General features: G+C 41.3%; 1 protein-coding gene across 6 annotated transcripts in view; it reads left to right on the top strand.

Annotated features, from left to right (window-relative positions):
• WDR33 (WD repeat domain 33) overlaps positions 1-19,150 on the top strand; it is a 136,267-nt gene that overhangs the window by 113,232 nt on the left and 3,885 nt on the right. For all 6 annotated transcript variants that reach the window (XM_075529959.1, XM_075529961.1, XM_075529958.1 and 3 more), the window contains 4 exons: positions 2,721-2,829; positions 5,185-5,623; positions 17,604-17,767; positions 17,885-17,977. In XM_075529959.1, coding sequence (XP_075386074.1) covers positions 2,721-2,829; positions 5,185-5,623; positions 17,604-17,767; positions 17,885-17,977 — 805 coding nt within the window. The remainder of the gene's footprint in view (positions 1-2,720; positions 2,830-5,184; positions 5,624-17,603; positions 17,768-17,884; positions 17,978-19,150) is intronic.

Genomic DNA, 19,150 nt, shown 5'->3' with positions numbered 1-19,150 from the left:
GAAACAAATCAGAGGAGCAATGTTAGTGCCCCTTGTCATCCTCACATTGTGTGAGCCCTTGTTGTAGCCCCTGTGTCAATCCGTCCTGTGCTGGTCTTCCTCGTTTTTGTTGACCTTCTACTGTAACTGGCATGCTGTTTTCTCAGTTAAATGTCGTTTAAAATTGTTCCAGTGCTCTGAAAAGTCTGTATTGCTGAGAACGAAGCACATTACCTGTAAGCAGCTCTGTGCCTTGTTGGACTTTCTTTTCTGGGCCTTTTGGATCATGGTGTTCTTGGTCCCGCTAATAACAGCTGACCCCTGGGGACCTGCTTGCTTAACTCTGTCTCTCAAGAAAGGATCAGCTGTTTAAATCCTAAGTGTACTAGAGAGGACGGACCTCACCATTTTCATTCATTGAATGGTTTCCTCTAGAAGTGAATGTCATGAAAACACTATGGATGATGTTTTGCCCAGGTTGTTTTCAGCTCAAATATGTATGTGCAGGAGGGAATGGTTACATAAAGATTTGCCCAGTCTTTTTTTGAGGAATCTGTTTTTGTCAGCCAAGTTTCATTACCCTCACCGAGCCGTAAGCTTGAGATGTGGCATTCAGGAAAAATCAGATGGCTTGGAGCAAATGAAAAAAAAAAAGAAAAACAAGAACCCCCAAAAAACCCCATCAGCACAAATGGATTTGGCTATGTGATTTGTATGGGTCCCTCGAGTTCTTAAGTTTTGAGCCATTATTTGGATAAAAAATTGTATATGTGCCTGTTGGGAACCAAATCACTTAGCTCATGTTGATTCCCTGGGTCTGCACTGGAAGGCACGGGAAGATGGGAGGCTCAGTTATTGTGGGTGGAAACACGTTTGGCCTTTTTCATACAAACTGAAAATCCTAATGTAAAGATGACTGTTTGATTTATTGAATGAAGTAAATTATATGTTTTCTCTCATGAGATCTTCTAGTACTTAGCAATCTCATTTATGAAGTCTCATTTATGATATTTGAGTTTTTCCGCCATGTTTGATTATTAAAATATTTATTACCAAATTTTGTGAAAAGTACCTTTAGGTTTGACATCCTAAAATTCGAAGTGTTAAAGTGACAGACTTCAGTGACAGCATTAAGTCTAAAAGTATACCCATGTGAGATGCAAAAGAGAGGCCTGAGTGCTGGGATGGTAGGATATGCTTTGGGGATAACTTTTTATTCTGGGATAAGCTTTTATTACGCCGAATAGCAAGAGCTTTTGTGTATGAAAAGTTTAATGGCCTTCAAATTAATTAACCTACAAAAATGCTTGAATTTGAAAGTTTGATACATGAGAGAGCCTTTTACATTTCAAAAATTGGGTGATTAAAATCGATTTTGTACATTAATGACACTGATCTAACCCGCAATGAAATCCAGAGTAACTCTGGCTATGGTAGTTGCAGTTACGTGCACCTGGGTTAGGCCGGGATCCTCAGTGGTCTGGAGGGTAGCTAATGATGCACAGTGGCAGTTATGGAGTGACGTAGCCCTGCTTTATTAGGATCTGATGTCATCATCAAGCACAACTTTGACAGAACTTAGTCGTTTAGACCTAACCATGTCTAAAAGTGAGGAATGGGTGTAATAGAATTGCATCTGGGTGTGAAAGGAGCAGCATGCAAACAGTGGCCAGAGCATCCCTTGAGTAAGCAGGGTAAGTAGCACAACAGAACACCAAGCACCCGGTGTGAATGCTGTGTCGATCAGGGCTTGTATTTCAAGGAGCTCGGCTGGCAAATGAAAGCCGTTTCACAGCTTGTCAAGTTTTGATCTTTTTGAAATTGTATAATTCTTATAGTCATGAAGTATATTTTTGCGTGTGAAGGAATGAATATATTTATCTAGAGGCATTTTTCAGAATTAAGGGTGAGTTAAATAATGTATTAAATGTATATATATAATATGCAAAGGATTTATCTTCTATACGAAATATGGTTCTTTGTCAAGGACCTTGTTGTAAGGGTAGTGAGGAATCTGAATGTAGAACATAGCTTGATAAAAATACAGTTAGAATCCCAGAGCAATGAAATTTGAAATTCAGAGCAGGTGGGCAGCACATTTGTATCAGATAGGAAGTTGCAGAAGCCTAATGAATCCAGTAAGAGCTGAAGTGACACAGCTCGAAAGAGGATGTGTTGGAAAGAGAAATTTAGGAACTAGGAAACGAAAAGAGCAACCCAGCTTGAGCATTTTGTTCATTTGGACATCGTTTCTCTTTCCCCCTTCCCTCATTTTACTGAGCGCCCTCCTCCCTTTCAGCTCTGTGCCCCAACCTATGGAGAGAGTTGGTTACGGGAGTTGGGGCTGTGTTAGCAGATGTTACCTACCCTGGGAGATTTGTGGGTCTTTGCTTCTTCTGCTAGGGGTTGCCCCTGTAAGCAGTATCAAAGCCATGTTGCCATTTCTAATTTTCGTTTGAGGGTCTTATTAGATACTGCTGCAGAAAGTGTGTATCCACTCAAACCTCTTCACCCGATTTGAAATAATAAAGTGTTCCCTTTTTTTATGGTAGGAACAGTATTTCCTTCCTCCCAATTTAAGGACAATTTTGCTGTTAACGTTGCTACTTAAATATATTTCCCACTGGAAGCCTTGGGGAACCTACCTATAGTTTTTATCTTGTCACATTATTATAAATTTGCTATCATGAAACACAGTCCTGTGATTTCACAACACCCATGCTTTACAAACATCTTTTCAGGAAGGACAGAACGCAGGCCCCCCACCCCTGATACCAGGCCTAGGGCAGCAGGGAGCACAAGGTCGAATTCCCCCTCTTAATTCTGGACAAGGACCTGGCCCTAATAAAGGTAAATATATGTTCGGCTGCGTAATATTAAAATCTTCCAGTTTCATAAGCATTTTAAAGTAAGCAGCTTCATTGGTAAGTAATAATCGAATGGTCATTTGAACCTCTATGCAAAATGAGGCAGTGGTTATTTCATATAGTAGCTAAGTCTATGTGGGTTTTTCGTTTGCTGAATTTTTTGAGTCGATGTGCTTTAGTCAGCCAGAAATGCTGACCTAATGAAATAGGCTCCTTCCTCACTGTGAGAACTTAGTAGTGAAGTAGCCCAAGTGGTAGTGCCAATTGCACAGGCCTCCTTTGTCCAATGTAGAAGGAGCTCCTCTGCTTATTGACTGCATGCAGATGAACAGCTGAATCGTCTCACTCTAAAACTGGTTATCAAGCTTTAAGGGCTCACCTATGTTTTCAATATAACTCCTTTGTACTCCCAAATTGTGTCATATATTGAATTCTTTAGCTTCCTCATTTGAAAACAAAGCAGTTTACCCGTGCCATTCATACCTCAAGTAGTTGTGATCATTTAAAAAGAGAGTTGAGAATTTTCAGTATTTGAATGTGAGGCTGTTGGGAACTGAATCCCACAATTTGAACCCCTGTGTAAAACATGGGAAGCCTGGGTCACTTGTTGCTCTAATGTGGTAGGCCCTTACAGGTCTGCACACGGACGTGCGACTGGAGTGACGTGGGTTGGTGCGTTGTTGTAAAGACTGTGAGTGTAAATGGAAAGGAAGATGCGAAGGGTGAAACACACTTTTATAGGAGTGACACAAATCAGACCCCCTGCAGATTGCACTGTAAATGCGCTTTACACATTTTTAATTGCTTATGTCCACAGCATCCAGTAGTACAATTTAGGCTTAACAAATTAAGAAAGTTTCTTGTGAGAATTTATAACTCTAGGATAAATGGGGATGTAAAGCGTGGTGTTAAATCATATGTGCTAATCAAGGTAGGAAAGGGATTAAGAGAACGTTTCTAGTAGTCCTAAATACGGGTATGGAGGAAGTAGTAAGGAAGCACAGAAGGCAGGTAGGCAGCTAACAGGAGCCGAGAGGGAAGTCTCAAGAGGGAATCTTTGAAGTGCTGGAATCCTAAGACAAGAGTCTGTTCCTCTCAGGGTACAGCACCAGCGAACTGAGAGCCCGTCCCCCCCGCCCCAGACTCAGAAGTGAGGGACTGACGACTAGAAGAAAATTGATCTAGAATGTCTACAAACAGATTGAACAAAGAGGCAACCTATAAGGTGTATTATACTACTGGGGGATGTGAGGACAGGGAGTAGAAGGGACAGGGCGAGGTTCAGAGTGGGGTGTTTCTGTTCTGAGGTTTCCAAGCTACTTATGCTTGTTAAATGGTAAGGAGGGACTGAAGTGGCTGAGGAAAATGCTCACAGCTGAGGGCAGGAAGATGTTAAGACGGTAAGCATCACAACTGTCTGTACTGCAGGAGGAGGTTTTGACTTCACTGCCAGGGAAAAATGGTAAACGGCATGAAGCAAGGAAGGGTAGGAATTACATTGAGAAGCTGTTGTGTTATTATCATGACCTTTTGTTAGGTACTTTAAAAAAGCACTTTGATTTAAATTAAATATTGACAGAAAATGAGTTTTTATACACCAGCTATAATAGTTTTATAGTTAAGAAAGCAATCTCTTTAAAGTCAGGAGCTTGACACAGTTAATTGTTTTATTTAGTACTTTCAAAAATTATTTATAGTCAGACATTTTAAAATACGTGGCTTTTCAACACTGTCTGCAAACAAGGTGATTTGGTCACTGGGGAGTGAATGAGAAGACTGTGTTCCATGCCTCTTAGAAGTTTGTCATATAGTTTTGTTACAGTTTCACAAGTTGGGAAAGTGCATTAATGAATCAGTTGGATGAGCTGGGTGTAGCAGGAGCATCGGTGGTGGTGGTGGTGGTGGCGGCGGCTGAGCCTGGGTGCCCGGCTATGGACGTGATGCTTCGTGCTTGGCTTCCTGGCCTACAGCTTTCATTTTCTGCTATTTCCTCCCTGAGTTGGGAAGCTCACCGTAGGTTCACGACGCTTGTTGTCCTGTTTTATAAATTAATTTCCATAGTGGCCAGATTAGAAGGTAGGCACTACTGTTTGCACCTTGACAATGAGTTAGTCAAGGCACTTAACTAGTGATGGTGAAGTGAAGTCTACACCCCAAATTCATCCTTTGCTCACTACATGACGCTCCCGGGGACGTTTGTCTTCAAAGTACAGACAAAAAACCAAGAAAAGACAGTTACAACAAAAGAGTACATTTTGGAACTATAGATGCTGCAGGTCATACCTGTGTGGGGAGGATTACTGGAAGACATCATAAAAGTCAGCTTTGCTTCCTTTAGGTGACTCCCGAGGCCCTCCGAATCATCACATGGGGCCCATGCCAGAGAGGCGGCATGACCAGAGCAGTGGACCCGACCATGGCCCTGAGAGGGGACCTTTCCGGGGGGGCCAGGACTGCAGGGGCCCCCCAGACAGGCGAGGCTCTCACCCCGAGTTCCCTGATGACTTCAGCAGACCAGATGACTTCCACCCTGACAAGCGCTTTGGCCACCGGTTACGTGAATTTGAGGGGCGAGGAGGACCTTTACCACAAGAAGAGAAGTGGAGGCGAGGGTGCCCTGGGCCTCCGTTTCCTCCTGATCACAGGGACTTCAGTGAAGGCGACGGCCGGGGTGCTGCTCGAGGCCCCCCAGGGGCATGGGACAGCCGTAGGCCTGGGGATGAAAGACCCCCTCGTGACCCTGAGGACCCACGTTTTCGAGGGCGCAGAGAAGAAAGGTGGGAAGGATACTTTCTGGATTCCTTTAATCTTCTGTGGGGCTCCTTATTTACAGAATTCTCTTTCTCTTGCTGGGGCGAGAGAGTGTGCACTGATGACTAGTCCCGTTCTCCCTAGGTTTTGCTTCTAGAATAACTCTTTATGGTCTTTTTGTTTTGTTTTAAAATTTTCCTCTTATTGGAGGAGTCTTTTTGCTTATGTTTTGATGAGAATGATGAAATGTGAGACAGTTTAGGTTGAAAACAAAGGAATTATTACCATATGTGCTTGTGTATAACCTGAGATTTCTCAGCATATTTTTAATGCAGTCTTTGAGGTAAAATTAGGTGCCTCGGCTGATGTTAGGGTCGGCTTATACTTGAGTGTATACAGTAAATAGACACCGTTTTTTACGTAATTGGGGTCTTAACAAAGAGAAATTAAAAACATTTTAAGTCAGTTCCTGAATAAATAAATGAGGTTGCGATCAGGCTTGATCTCTTATCTTGCAAAGGGTAAAAAATATGGAATAACCACTGATGATTATTGGGGGGGGGGGTTGTACTATCTGCTAAATGGTATGACTGCTGTTAATTCTAAGACTAATTTGTAAGATAGTTATTGTGGCCAGCATTTTATAGTTTAAGGATCATATAGAATCTGATAGGCATTGGGACTTGTGTGTCCCATGTTGCTGAACACTCCTGCCTCTTATTGCAAAAAAGTTTCTGGCCTTTTGGTCACCCATCCCATGTTACTTCCTATCACACTTTTCACTTCTAATAGGTGAGCTAAGGTTACCTAGCTCCTGTCCTGTGGAACAAGAAGCCCTGGTGGTATTGTTAGGTTAGTGTTGAACAGCTAACTGCAAGTTAGTGGTTGAAACACACCAACTACGCCAAGGGAAAAAGGTGGGGCTCTCTACTCCCATAACAATTTACAACTTCAAAAATCCTATATAGGGCCACTATCAGAGTTAACTCAGTGGGCATTGGCTGTATTATATCCAGGATAAATGTTGAAAAAGAAGACTGTTGATCTGGAAGGACTATAGAAGGGCTTCAGGAAAATGTGTTCAGGGAGATTTTCTTTGGTAAAAAGTTTCAAAGCTCAGCTTTCTTGAAGACCTATCTTAATGATGTCCTGTGTTTGAAATGGATCTTTATGTCTTCAGGAACCTCATTTCCAATGAGTTTGTCATTCATACCACCTTCATTTGCCATCTATAATTCAATGATATCGTTTGTAGTCTTCAACTTGTAAAACCAGTCTCACTAGCCTTTTTAAATACTTTCATCACTGTTCATACATACTCCATGTCCCGTAAGCACAGATTCAACCTTTTCTCCACCTCCCACCTTGGTAATTACTCATAAGTTTTGGTTTCTAATGCTAGAGCAAGTAAAAAAATCATATAAAAGCATAAAGCCCCTATGAAACAAAAATATAAAAATGTGAAGCTATTGTTCCTCCATTTAGATTTGTACACTTCTGAAGGTGGGGTTTCTATTTCTCTAGCCCTTCCCTCAAGAATCCTGTGCTCTGAATTTACACCATGTCAAATCGGTAGTTTTAACTCAATTCATGTTCCTTTGAAATGTATTTTTTGTTTGGGGGAAGCAAAAAGAAGTTGGAAGGAGCAAGATCAGGGATGTAAAATGGATGAGGTAAGGTTTCACAGTGAAATTCTTTTGCTACTTTTGAAGAAAGAGCAAATGCATTGTCATGATGGAAAAGAATCCTGTTATAAATTTCTTTGTCTTATTCTCATCAATGCAGTTTTCAGTTTTCTTAAAACTTATTCCTGGTAAGGCCCTGTGGTCGTCTTGTGTCCTTCCAGAAATTGTATCAGGGTTGCCTCTTTGGAATTCCCGAAAGTCACCTTCAGCTTTTGAACTGACTTCGTTACCTTCAAGTTAACCGCCCCAGTGGACCCCTTAGGAAGCCACTGTTTTCGTTAGAGCTTCTTTTCAAGGGCACCTTAGTAAGATGAGGACAGTGTATTACAGAGACAACTTGGTCGCAGTCTTGAATTGGTCACAAAGCCATTTGGTTCGGAATCAACTCATGCGTGTAAGAACTGGAACCTAGGAGGAAGACTGCTTGACTGCCCTTGTTCTTGTCTCATGTACGTGTGCTCATCACAGCGCTTTCCCCTCTCGCTTCACTCAGCACGGTGTTTTCAGTGTTTATCCGTGTTGAGGCAGGCGTCCTGGCTTGTTTCTCCTTATGGCTGAGTAGTCGTACAGTGGCTGTGCATGACCATATTTTGTTTCTTCATCCATGTCACGAGGGACATTGTTTCTGCCTTTTGGCTTTCCTGGGAAGTGTTACCAGTTTGTGTTCTTTCTTTCACTTCTTTTGAGAACATACCTAGGATTGGGATGGCGGAGCGAGATGGTAATTCTGTCTTCAGCTTTTCGAGGCCACCAAACTTTTCCACAGTGGCTATGAAAATACAAAACTCAGTGCCCTCAAGTCAGTTTCTGATGTGGCGACCTTACAGACAGGGTAGGACATCCCGTGGGTTTCCACGACTTTAACGTTTTACAGGAGCAGGAAAGCCGCATCTTCTGTGGAGCGGCTGGTGGTCTGGAGCCACTGACCTTGCGTTGACTATTCCATTTCGATTTCCACCAGCAGTTGATGAGGGTTCTAATTTACCACATTCCCATTAACACTTGTTCTTTTTCTTCCTTTCTTGTCGGTCATTGCCATTGGAATAGAGGTGAGCTGATATCGCATTGTAGTTTTAATTTGGAGCTCTCTAATGGCTAATGGTACTAGGCTTCTATTTATATGCTTTTTGGCCATTTGAATATCCTCTTGAGTGAACTATTTGCTAAGGTCTTTTCTCTACCCCACCCCTCTTTTTAGAATTGGATTGGTATCTTTTTGTTGTTAAGCTGTAGGGGTTTTTAAATGTATATATTTCTGATAGATCCTCATTGGATATATATATGTGTCCCATTTTTACCCCTCAAAATCTAGGTGGTGGTCCTTTCGCTTTGTTGGTAAAGCCCTTTTGGTGAACAAAAGTATTCATCCTGAAGCCCTGCCCTTAAATATTATTCTAAGAATTTTATAGTTTTAATTTTCACATTTTGTTCCTTGATTCATTTTGAATTTTTTTTGGCATGTGCAAATCAGGTTTTCCTAGTACCTTTTATTGAAATGCCTCTTCCTTCCTAATTGAGTAGATAGAGTCTTAGACTTCTTGAGTCCTGGTATATTGTGCAAAATTAGAATTTTACCTGTTCTTAATTTATATTGTATTCCATCTGCTAGTGACAGCCGTGCAGCCTAGGTGTGACCACAAGAGAAAGCTATGCTCTGCTGACTTTTTGCTTTTGTTCAAACGTGCCAGCGGTGCTGCTGTTCCCTGGCTCCTAGTGCATTGGAGCACTGAACACAGTGGCCTGATATAAGTAGAATATCTATTTCTTTGTTGCCTCTGTCTCCTGCAAGAAGACAAACTTTGTTAGAGCAGCCTGACTGCTGCAGAGTCAATTCTGAATGGAACTGCCCCATTGAGTTTTAGAGAGTTTAAATCATTATGGGTTTGAGCCACGGGCCTTGGCGTTAGCAGTTCAGTGCTTAATCCATTTCCATGAGGTAAAGGTTTTGCTTATAATATTACTATCGCCCTCCCCAAATGAGAACAGTAGTGACTGGGTCACTTTACCTGCTGCACATGGACTCTCTGTGGACTAAATACATGATGTTGAGTACAAGGGGTTATTAGAGAAGATAGAGTCATTAGAAGGCACTATTTAACAGGTACCTTGAATGTATTCATGATTCACGGTGTGTCATGATTCTTTCTTGAACCTGTCTGGGGACGGTGCCGTACACTATGTGATACTCTTTCTCCCCGCATCTCATCCTTTCCTTGGCTAAGACCAGGCGCCTGGACATAACCATACCATGATTACTTGGTTTGCTGGTAACATGATTCTGTTAGGTTACTTCACAACCATCAATCACAATCATCAATAAGTGTTAAAGGTTGTAGGAAAACGGGCCCAAAATTAGGTTGTGACTCCACAGATTACTTACTAACTGGGAAGGAGAAACTGTACCATTGCAGTGATGAATTTGATACTAATAGTGCCTTTCCATCACCAGCAGTTCCACAGGCCAACTTCACTGAGGCAGTCACAGTCCTACGCAGTGTTCTTCTCACCAGTGTTTTAACTAAGGAAGCAATTGATACATTAAAATCACGAGATATTCTATAGAAAGCAGCTGGTGATATCCTTTAAAAATCATGAAGGCCATGATACAAAATACAGAAGACAAAATCATTCAGAAATTGCTCTTGATTAAAGGAGACTAAGAAGATGTGATCATTAAGTAGCAATGTGTGATCTTTTGGGAACAAGTGGGAAATTGTGTGCTGGCTGTATATTAAATAAAATCAGATTGACAGTATAATGGCATTATGGTTATGTAGCAGGAAGTTCTTCTTTCAGAGGAAACCTACTGAAGTAGTTGGGGTGAATTGCCATATCGGCAACCAATTTTCAAATGGTTAAAAATGTATATTTGTAAAAAATTAATAGGAATAAAGCAAATGCCACTCACGGTTAAGCTTTAGTATATCTAGGTAAAGGATCCATGAGAGTCCGTTGTACTGTCTGTCCTTTTAACTTTATTGTTAGGTTTGAAGTTTTCAAATTGTTGGGATAAAATCAACTGAATGGAACTTGAGAAAAAGTAGACCTGTCTGTGTCATGGAAAGCCAGAGGAATGACTCCTCCACATGCAGATTGGCCTGCCCCTGGCTCCCTCGGCCACTTCCCTGCGTTTGATGTCTCCCATAATGTGCTCTTGTGCGTTCCCACCGTGAATTCCACAGCCTCTGCTTCTTGGTCTCTGGCTATGGCACTAATGTACCTTCTAGCCTCTGCTTCAGCTACACTTAATCAGCTTGGTTTCCCAGTTACAGCATCTCTGACGGAGATGGTAAAGTTGCCCAACAACCAGAGTTCAAGTTGCCCATAATCCACTGCCCACCCAGCTTCAGGCATCTGTGTAGTAGGGCCTCGAAGGAAGATCAAGGTCTCTTAGGCTTGCTCCTAAATAAAGCCAGTGTGGATGGAGAGCCAAACTAAACTCTGCCATCAAATCAATCTGGACTTAACACAACCCCATAGGACAGGTTAGAATTGCCCCTGGGTTTCTGAAACCATAACTCTTTATGGGAGTAGAAGCCTTGCCTTTCTCCCAGGGAGTGGCTGATGGTTTTAAACTGCCGACTTTGTAGTTAGCAGCCCTCTGGGAAGCCACTATACCTTCAGGACTGCCGAGGATGGCAAGGCAGGTGCCCAAAAATGTGTCTAGTACAGTTGGCAGGCATGAATCAGCGCCATCTCTTTTTCTGATTATTTAAGTATCAGAAAAGTGGTAAAGGAGATTAAATACTGCCCAAGTTCTCAACTAACACTGATGGTGTATTCTTTGTTTGTTTTTTTAAATTTAATACATCATTTTATTGGTGACTCATACAACTCTTATCACAGTCTGTAGTCTATCCAATGTGTCAAATACATTTGTTACCATCATCATTTTCAAAACATTTTCTTTCTACTTGACCCTTGGTATCAACTCCTTATTTTTTCTGCCCCACCCTCATGAACCCTTGATAATTTATAAATTATTATTATTTTTAAATGTCTTACACTGACCGATGTCTCCCTTTGCCAATTTTTCTGTTGTCAATTCCTCTGGGAGGGGGTAATAGATAGATCATTGTGATCGGTTCCCCCTTTCTATCCCTCCCTTCCCCTTCCTGTCCTGTTATGGGTATTCTCATGATTGGTCCTGAGGGGTTTATCTGGCCTGGATTCCCTGTGTTTCCGGCTCTTGTCTGTACCTGTATACATGTTCTGGTCTAACCAGATTTGTAAGGTAGAACTGAGGTCATGATAGTAGGGTCTATCCAGATTTGTAAGGTAGAATTAGATGATGATAGTGGGGGGTAGGGGAGGAAGAGGAAGCATTAAAGAACTAGAGAAAAGTTGCATGTTTCATCGGTGCTATATTGCATCTTGATTGGCTTGTCTCTTCCTTGTGACCCTTCTGTAAGGGGATGTCCAGTTGCCTACAGATGGGCTTTAGGTCTCCACTCTGTACTTCCCCTCATTCACAATTATATGATTTTTTTGTTCTGAGTCTTTGATGCCTGATACCTGATCCTATTGACACCTCGTGATCACACAGAATGGTGTGCTTCTTCCATGTGGGCTTTGTTGCTTCTGAGCTAGATGGCCGCTTGTTTATCTTCAAGCCTTCAAGACCCCAGATAGGCACTATATCCTTTGATAGCCAGACACCATCAGCTTTCTTCACCACATTTGCTTATGCACCCACTTTGTCTTTAGCGATCGTGTCGGGAAAGTAAGCATCATAGAATGCCAGTTTAATAGAACAAAGTATTCTTGCATTGAGGGAGTACTTGAGTGGAGGCCAAATTTCCATCTGCTACCTTTATACTAAACCAATAAATATATGTACATAGATCTATTTCCCCATTGTTGTATATAAATATATGTACATATATACTTCCCTGTATTTAGACCTCTATAAATGCCCTTACATAGTGCCTTGGGCAGACCTGACATCTTTACTATATTGATTCTTCTGATCCATGAGCATGGATAACCTTCCATTTGTTGAGGTCACTCTTGCTTTCTTTTAATAGTTCTATAGTTTTCTTCATACAAAATTTTTTTTATTGTTTTAGTTAGGTATATCCCTAGCTATTTCCATTTGTGCGTGCCTGTTTGAAGGGTAGGTACTACCTTTTTGATCCCCTCTTTCATGGTCTTGTCTGATGTATAAAGCAGTCCAATAGGTTTCTGTCTGTTTATTTTGTATCCTGTGACTGCCATATTCCTCTGTTGCTTCTAATACTCCCCTTGTGGAGCTTTTGGGACTTTTTCATATATAAAACTATATCAAATACAAACGAGAGTTTCACCTCTTCCTTCGCCAGACGAATGAATACCTTTGATGTCTTTTGTTTGCCTTATACTGTTAGCTAGGACCTCCAATACTATGCTAATAGCAGTGTGGATAAGGGACATCCTTGTCTGGTCCCCTTTTTCAGTGGGATTGTATTCACATTTTCTCCACTTACTACCACCTTGGCTGTTGGTTTTTCATATATAGCTTGTGTTATTTTATTTTATTTTATTTTTTACAAACTTAAAAAAATCTTTATTAGGGGCTCATACAACTCTTATCACAATCCATACATATGCATACATCAGTTTTATAAAGCACATCTGTACATTCTCTGCCCTAATCATTTTCTTTTTTTTAAAACATTTTCGTTGACAAACTTAACACAATGAAACTACCTCATGTGCTACTTCCAAGCCTAATATCTACAAGCAGAGTTAAATGCTTCTCAGAGTTAAATATTTTCTTTACAATACAAACTCTCCCATGGTAACTGTTCCATTGTCTACCTATGTGTCTCTTATTTTTTATACTCCTGAGGCACCATGGGGAGCCATACCGTCTGATTCTTTGCCAAAGACTGAATGCTTCCCCTTTTACATGTTGTCTATTAATGTTAAACGTTCTCTCTCCTATGTAAACCCCTGTCCCAAGTAAAGGGGCGTCAGTTGGGGGAGGCAGTCTAGAAGGTCCTGTATATCGGGGACACCAAAAGAGTCTCCCACTACCTCCTCTCCTACTCTAGCTTGTGTTATATTGAGGAGTTTTCCTTCCTTTCCTATCTTCTTGAGTGTTGTAAGCAGGAATTGGTGCTGGATGTTGTCGAATGCTTTTACTACATCTATAGATAATATCATGTTCTTATAATTTTTCATTTCAGTGTGGCGAATGATACTAAAGGTCTTTTGTATGTTGAGCCATCCCTTCATCCTTGGTATGAATCCCACTTGGTCATGGTGAGCTACTTGTTTTATAGACTTTTGTATTCTTTTGGCCAGTATTTTGTTAAGGATTTTTGCGTTGATGTTCATTAGGGAAATTAGTTCTGTAGTAGTAGAATCTGTAGTTTTCAATTCTTGTGGAATCCTTGCCAAGTTTCAGTATCAGAGTTATACTAGCTTCGTAGAAGGAGTTGGGGAGTTTGCCATCTTTTTCTATGTTCTAGAAGAGTAGGATCGGTTTCAGTTCTTCCCTTATTGCTTGGTAGAATTCTCCTGTGAAGCCATCTGGTCCAGGAGATTTTTCTTGGTAATCCCTTGATAATTTTGTTTATTTCTTTTATTGATATGGGTCTGTTGAGATTCTTGATGTCCATCTGGGATAATATAGGGAGGGATTGTTTTTCCAAGTATTTGTCCACATCGTTCAAGTTGTTGAATTCTTTGGAGTACGGTCCTTTGTAGTACTGTGTAATTACCCTGTTGATTCATTAGGGTCCATTCCTCTTTCATCCCTCATCCTTGCTATTGAAATTTGTTCCTTCTGATAGGTTTGCCAGCGATCTGTCAATTCAGTTTATCCTTTGGAAGAACCAACTTTTAGCAATTAAAAAAATTTTTTCCATAGTTTTAAATTATTTCTTTTCTTTTGCTATTTGTAGGATTGTGTTGTTGACTTTGCTCTAGTTGTAAATTTTGTGCCAGCATGTCAGTCGTAAGTCTCTTCCTTTTTATGGGTGAATGTATTGCTATGAAACTTCCTCTGATAATTCTCTTTGCTGTGTCCCATACATTTTGGTATGTCATGTTATTCTCATGGATTTCAAGAAATTTCCTAATTTCATCTCTGATCTGAACCAGTACACACTCCTTTTGCAATAGTTATTTATCCTCCAATTGTTTGCCCTTGCTTCTTCTTCTTGCTTTTGTTGATTTTGAGCCTTATGTCAAAGTGGTCAGAGAGATAGATCTGTATGATTCCAATGTCCTTAAATTTATGCAGATTTGACTTATGCCCCAGCATGTGGTCTGTCTTCAAATATGTGCCATGTGGGCTTGACCATAATGTGAATTGTATTTGGTTGGAGAGCTCTTGTAAATATCTATCAGGTCAAATTGTCTAATTGTCGTGTTAAGATCTGTAGCCTCCTTGTTGAGTATCTTTCTCAGAGAGCGGTATATTGACGTCTTTCTCAGAGAGCGCTGTAATTGTTGAGCCTGTGATTTCTTTTTTCATCTTTTGGAGTGATTGCTTGACGTAGTCTGTGGATCTCATTTGGCGGGTATATGTTTAGAATGCTTAGTGGTTCTTGGGCTATGATTCCCGTGAATATTATATGTGTCCCTCCTTATCTCGTTTTATGATTTGTACTTTAAGATCAATTTTATCCGAGATTAGGACTGCACCTCCTGCTTTTTTTGAATTGCTATTTGCTTGGTATGGTTTTCTCCAGCCTTTGATTCTGAGCCTATTTTTGTCTGTAATCTTGAGGCATGCCTCCTTTTGGCAGCAGATTGATGGGTTGTGTTTTCTAAGCCAGTCTGTTAACCTGTCTCTTAAGACCTGAGGTCATTCCATTGATATTCAGTGTTATTAATCTATCTGTGGACTCTGTGATGTCATTTTATCCCTTTTGTGTTGGATGTTTTCCTACCTCCATTTCTTTCCCCTGGTTTGTGCATGTGTGTGTTTGTGGTTCACTCTTGCCTCCTTTCCATCGTTGAGCCAGTGTTATCTTGGAGGCTGTTTTCCTTTTGATGGTCTGTGGGTGGAGTTGTTCTGTGTGGCGGTCTCTTATTTGTGCTTAGTGAGTGTTGTTCTTCTGCCCATACTGGGTCAGCAAGGATCTTTTGTAGTGCTGGGTTTCTTTTTGCATATTCTTTGAGTTTTTCCTTGTCTGGGAAGACTTTCATTTCTCCATCAAACTTGATGGATACTCTGGCTGGATAGAGTATTTTGGGTTTGTGTATTTCCCTTCCATTTTCTGAATATGCTTCTCCACTCTCTATTCATAGTGTCTGCTGATAGGTCTGAGCATATTCTTCTCTGCTTGCCTTGAGATGTGACTGCTTGTTTTTCCCTAGCTGCTCTCATGATTTTCTCCTTTTCTCCAAGTTGGATTATATGTTTTGCAGATTTCTTCTTGGGATTCAGTCTAGCTGTTCTTCTTTCAGCCTCTTGGATGGTTGCCTGTTTTTCATTTATTAAGTTGGGGAAGTTTTCTCCCAAGAATTCCATCACTATTTTGAACGTTGATTTCCTTGATGGACATTGCTCTGGTAATCCAGTTCTGATGTTGTTCCTTTTCATAGCATCAGACATAGCTCTGAGGTATTCTTCAGCTTCTCTGATGGACTTGTTAGACTTTTTCTTGTGCTTATTAATTTCTGCTTGCGAGCCCTCTCTATTTCAGTGGTGCAGTTCTCTGCCGCCTCGATTTGCTGGGTGAAGTCCATGAATTTGATATTATTGTTATCTCACCCCTTAGCTCTCGTATTTCTCTTTGGTGCGTGGCCTTTATCTCCTCTATCATTTCTTCCTTTTTCTGTATTGCTTCCCTCTTATCCTGTATGACTCAAAGCAGCATTCTGAAGATTTCTTTCTGTCGGAGGTCAGCGTCTGCCTTTTCTATGACTGCCTTTAGCTCCAGATCATCCTCTGGCATTGGATTTTGTTTCTCTTGTTGAAGCTGTAGAAACAGCTTGATGCTTTTTTGGCCGATTTATTGGAACTAGGTGCCATTTTCCCAGGATTCACAGAGTCCTGGGCTCTCACTTTGGGAGGTTGGTGTTTCTGTGGGTTGTCTATAGCCTTGAGGGGTTGTGTTTCACCTTTGCCTTACTGGGATTTCCCTCTCCCCTTGGCCTATGCTTTGTGTTCCAGCCACCCTCAGGCCTCTGTAGGGGTTGTTTGCAACTGTGCAGGCTGTGGTCTGAAGGAAAGTGTTGGCCTGGGCAAGGGGGTGTGTAGTTTGGGGTTAGGGTGGTTTGTTCCTGGCTAGGGGCACTTCGGTCAGGAAAGTTGGTGGGAAGGAGGTCCCACTTACTTCTGTTAGCGTGTAGTTTCACTGCTCGGAACACAGAGGGCAGAGGAGGATTATGGGGGTGGGGGGTATAGAAGGGAGAATTCAGTGGGATAGCTCTGCAGGCTTGGGTCCCTAAGCTGCAGCTGCACAAACTTCTGCCAGACTTTTGCTGGACACCTGGCGGGGATGGTGGGGGGGGGGGGGGCTGGTAGGTCTGTGAGGAGTGCCCAGGCAGGGTAGAAACCTCATGGGTGGGGGCGTCCTGGCTGGTGCGTGTGCACAGACCACTAAAGTGGTATGGAATCTTCTGCTGTATGCCTGACTAGCCTGTGGTGCTGGTTGAGGTGGGGCAGGCACCTGGAGTGTCTGCAGGGAATGCAGGTGATGGGGTTGAAGTCAGCTTCTGGTTCGGAGAAGTGCTCTAGGCTGTCTTGGGGATCTACTGACAGCTTTGGCACCCCTTCTCATCCCCCAAATCTCCCTACTTACCAATCTCCATGAAGTTCCAGGCATGAGCTACATACCTAGTCTCCATCTTACCCCTCCTCTGATGATGTATTCTTATGTAAGTGTCTTAACCCCTCTTTGCCTCAGTTCATTCATTGGTAAAACAGAATAATAATAGTACAGGAGACAATGAGAAGGAAATGAAACAAAATGACACGTAATACAAGCACTTATAAAATGTCCCTAAAAGCCCAAAGAAAATTAAGATAACTTACCCTAGGTGGTAGTGGTGTAGGCTAGATGTTGGACAAGGTTGACAGCTCAAACCCATCAGCTACACTGGAAGAAAGATGAACTGTCTACTCCCATAAAAGTTTACAGTCTTGGAAATCCTATCTAGGGTTGCCATAAGTCTGAATCAACTTGATGGAAGTGGGTTTTTGGTTTACCACATTCTGGTATGTTTATTTTATGTTTGTTTTAGACTCTAAATTGGTGTGTGTGTGTGTGTGTGTGTGTGTGTGTGTGTGTGTATATTCTTTTGTTCCTACTTACCATTACATTTCTTACCTTCTCAAACCATTAAGCTTATTAAAGATATGCCATCTTTTCCTTCACAGTTTTAGGAGAGGAGCCCCCCAGAGACATGAGGGCCGTGCTCCTCCCAGAGGAAGAGATGGATTTCCAGGTCCTGAAGACTTTGGTCCAGAAGAGAATTTTGATGCTTCTGATGAAGCAGCTCGAGGAAGAGATCTCAGGGGTCGAGGTCGGGGCACACCACGAGGTAAGAGGATCGGTGTGATACCTGGTTTGTAAAAAATGGGGGTCAGTGGAGCTAGTTCAGTCTGTATGGGCCCAACATAGTATGTGAGTACAGTATTGTTTGTTCTGTACTATGCAGGAGGAAGGAAGGGTTTACTTCCCACTCCTGATGAATTCCCTCGCTTTGAAGGAGGACGGAAACCAGACTCATGGGATGGAAATAGAGAGCCAGGTAAGGAAGGAGTCATTTCAGACCTACAGTCAAAAAACAAACAAACAGACTCATAACACATAAAGAAAGTATTGCCCAGACACCAAGGGATATGAACTCTTCAGGAGTTACATCTTCTTTGGAAGCTGGATTTTCATGATACTTATCAAACAAAGCATTTTATTTCCAGTAGATTGAATGCAGAAGCAGGTTGGGAGTCCAATTTTGTTCTCTTCATCCAAACATTAAACATAATTGTTTGACTCTAAAAAAGTTCCATAGTTTCTACCATATAGTTTTCTCTTTGGAAAATGTAGTAAAATTAATTTTAAAAATTTCCATTTTAATTGCTAATATGCTATTATTAGATCTAATTCTCATAAATTAAATTTCATTGACGTTCTCAGTTGTGTTTAAGAGTACAAATATGTCCTGAGAGTAAAACGTTTGAGAATTGGTTCTCTAGATTCTCACCTTAGCTGCCTCCTTCCATCTTGGGACATGTGTTAATTTCTACAGAAGAAAAGTGTTCTATTGGTAATCTACTTAAAAAAATAAAACAAGCCATTGAAAGTCCCCATGGCCTAGCCAAATGATAGGCTAGTACTCTACCTGTACCCACTGCCATCAAGTTGATTCTTTTTCATAGCAACCCGCTAAGGTGAGATACGTGCTGTTTAGAGCAGTCAAAACAATAGGATATTAAAAGGATAGCATTTGCCCAGGGATGAAGCTCAGAAGGGAAGAAAGGGGGGATGGAAAAAGAAATTGCAAACACAGGGAGAAAATGGGAGGAGTGCTGTTACATTGTGGAGACTAGTCAGTGTCACAAATCAAAATGAGTATGAATTGTTGAACAGAAAACCAATTTTCTCTGTACACTTTTATCCAAATCACAACAAAAAGTTTAAAATAGCAACAACAAAACCCTGTGGAGTACATATTTGCTCTCAACTGTACTTGGGATCAGCTAAAAAATTGAGGGCAACTGGTCTTTTTAGGACGCCTATAAGGCATATGGTAGAAATTGTAGGACACTATATGATTGTGAGGGCTTTTATTAATTAGGAAGACATTTTTAGAAATTTGAAAACTCCATTGATAAGAGCAAAAAAATCTCTCAGCTAGTCGATGCCAAATCATAGTGACCCTGTGGGACAGGGTAGAACTGCTTCTGTGAATTTCCAAGACTAA

The sequence above is a fragment of the Tenrec ecaudatus genome, chromosome 13, assembly GCF_050624435.1.
Source record: "Tenrec ecaudatus isolate mTenEca1 chromosome 13, mTenEca1.hap1, whole genome shotgun sequence".
Classification (NCBI taxonomy): Eukaryota; Metazoa; Chordata; class Mammalia; order Afrosoricida; family Tenrecidae; genus Tenrec; species Tenrec ecaudatus.
Note: the sequence above shows the minus strand (reverse complement) of the source record. Positions and strands in the feature narration are given on the sequence as shown.